The 2,661-nt window shown below is 39.2% G+C and overlaps 1 protein-coding gene across 2 annotated transcripts in view; it reads right to left on the reverse strand.

Moving 5' to 3' along the window:
- The window catches only part of LOC101852129 (carbohydrate sulfotransferase 1), an 86,740-nt gene that overhangs the window by 1,947 nt on the left and 82,132 nt on the right, over nt 1–2,661 (reverse strand). For both annotated transcript variants that reach the window (XM_005110928.3, XM_005110929.3), the window contains exon 5: nt 913–1,067. In XM_005110928.3, coding sequence (XP_005110985.1) covers nt 913–1,067 — 155 coding nt within the window. The remainder of the gene's footprint in view (nt 1–912; nt 1,068–2,661) is intronic.

Below are 2,661 nucleotides of genomic sequence, written 5' to 3' on the forward strand. Positions count from 1 at the left end.
AGAGAGAGAGAGAGAGAGAGAAAGAGAGAGAGAGAGAGAGAGAGAGATGTGTGTATTGCAGAATATCAAAACATGACTAATTTGTTTGCTATGCTCAGCAGTGTATAGTCATCAGCGCGTTTAACTTATCCCGTGACACAAGAGTAGATCGATAATCTAAGAGGCAGCTGAAGGAGCTTATGTGAGCCTAATACAACATACTGTCTGAACATACCATTTTTGTGACTGTAAATCCCCACCTACACTATTTAGAACATTTAGTAAGCGAGCTTCTTCGATCTTGACCGTGAGGGTCATCCAGACAATTTAGAATAATATAACGTCCCAGCTGATAGACGGGGGTGCACAGGAATCGAACTCACATCTTTTGCGTTCTCGGTTAAGAGAACAACTTGTACACCACAGGTGCCAGTTCCCTTAAGTCTCCCTGACTGTATAGACACATCGCAACCTTAGAATTACAAAGTTCTATCTGACATTTAGGCGGGTCTCAGTTACTAAGACCATGAAATTAGAATCCAAATATTCTATCTGATATATCAAAATCGTGAAATTATTCGGAGTCGTTATCAAGATATTCAAAGAATTGCTTTCGTAAAATCTTGACATGTTGTGAAACTCAAAATGTTTGATGTCAAATTTCTCAAAGCTAGGTACAGAGTAGATAGAACTTTGTAATTCTGAGATAGCGACATAGCTTTCGGACCAGCGATATCAACTTAACTCATGTGACCTTTTGCAGTAGTCAGCGCCGTAAAACTTTTTCTTATTAAAGATCCAAAAAATATACAGAAGGAAAGAAAAGAAGCAAAACCTCCCAATTGCAAGCACCCCTCAATCCTACCTCAGCAACAACAACAACAACAACAACAACAACAACAACAACAACAACAGCAACAACAACAAAATTACCTGAGTAGATAGAGCATCTTGAAATCAGGATATTTCTCCAATAGCGCTTCAGCCCATGCAACCCGGAAGCGAATGGACTTGACAAAGGTCATGTCGCGAGACTGGCACGTCTCCACCATCTTCATGAAGCACGACAGGTGTTTCCATCCTCGAGACTGTGGGCAGGTGATAAACTGAGCGTCAGTCCATTGTTTATTGTGACAGACAGACAGACAGACAGACAGACAGACAGACAGACAGACAGACAGACAGACAGACAGACAGACATATGATTCCATCCTCTGGACTGTTGGCAGGTTAGAATTGAAGTGTAATTCCATTTTTTATTGTTACAGACAGACAGGCAGACAGACAGACAGACAGACAAACAGACAGACATCCCTTGTGACTGAAAAAAAGTTAAAATGTAAGTGTCATTCCATACGTCATTGTGAATGCCCTACGCCCACATAAACACTGTCAATTAAGACAGACTTCCATCCCTCGACTGTGGACAAGTTAAAATTTTGAGTTTCCTTTCATTGTCCCTTGTGAATGGTTCATGCTTCCATCAACACAATTAAGACAGACAAACATACATACATACATACATACATACATACATACATACATACATACATACATACATCACTTGACTGTGGTCAAGTTAAAATTTGAAAGCCATCCAAAGACACTTTATGACACAGTTACATCCCTTTTACCACCGAAGAAAAAATTGAAGGGACATAACCCACAACAAATACTCTATGATGTCCCTCAGCGACAGTTCCCTACCTTAGAAATGCAAAGTTCTATCAGACATTTTTTGCCCGTTTTGAGTTACTAAGACCGTGAGGTTAGAAACTAATTAATGTTCTGTTTACTGGATCGAAATTGTAAGATTGATCGGAGTCGTTATCAAGATGTTATCAAGACCTGGCAGAACTGGCCACTCTCACAAGCTCAGTCATTAAGTAAAGAGTCGATAGAAAAATTAGCATGGCCTTTTATATAAAAATAAACATAAAAAGTAAAAGAGCAAGCGCCTTTTTGACTGTAAACATCTGAGCGATGAAGCGAGCCAGCTCAACTGGTGAGTCAAATTAATTATCAAATTATAATGATTTTTTTTCTCTAAATCACACACCTCGTTTAAAACTAGGACTGTCGAATTTGAAGTCACCAGACCAATGGGCTTAATATCTAGGTATAATTTTAATGGCATTCACATTAAGCAATGGAATTCCATACCCGTTAAAACTCACCAACTCCTTTTCAGTTTTGATTAATGTAATCCGGCCATAAAGCCCGAGCCCACCCATGTTACGGGTATTTAACAAATAATAATTACCCTGACCAAAGTTATGAAGTGAAAGCTATGCTTTTGCCAACGTGATGAAAACAAGTGGATGCACTTTGTGAAAATGAAGTAGGATTTGGATTATTTTGTTTTGTGAATTTCGGAGATTTTTCGCCATAAAAGTTACATAATGTAACGTAACTGTTTACACAAAGAAAGCAGAAAAATTCGTCTAAAATTCACCCCTTCACTCGGGAGTGTTCTAAATTGGGCTAGAAATTCAAGGGAAATAACTGTAGTTCTAGATGCTTTTCCCCACACTCACTATTGCAGCTGTTGCTTCCCTTAATTGCGAGAAAAGGCTCGGACCGGTGCTCTAGCATGCTCATACTCGTAGCAGCTGCGAGACCGAGAGTCACTGAGTTTTTGAAAGACGAAACCTGAACTTTTTATAACAACAACAACAACAA

The sequence above is a fragment of the Aplysia californica genome, unplaced genomic scaffold, assembly GCF_000002075.1.
Source record: "Aplysia californica isolate F4 #8 unplaced genomic scaffold, AplCal3.0 scaffold00968, whole genome shotgun sequence".
Classification (NCBI taxonomy): Eukaryota; Metazoa; Mollusca; class Gastropoda; order Aplysiida; family Aplysiidae; genus Aplysia; species Aplysia californica.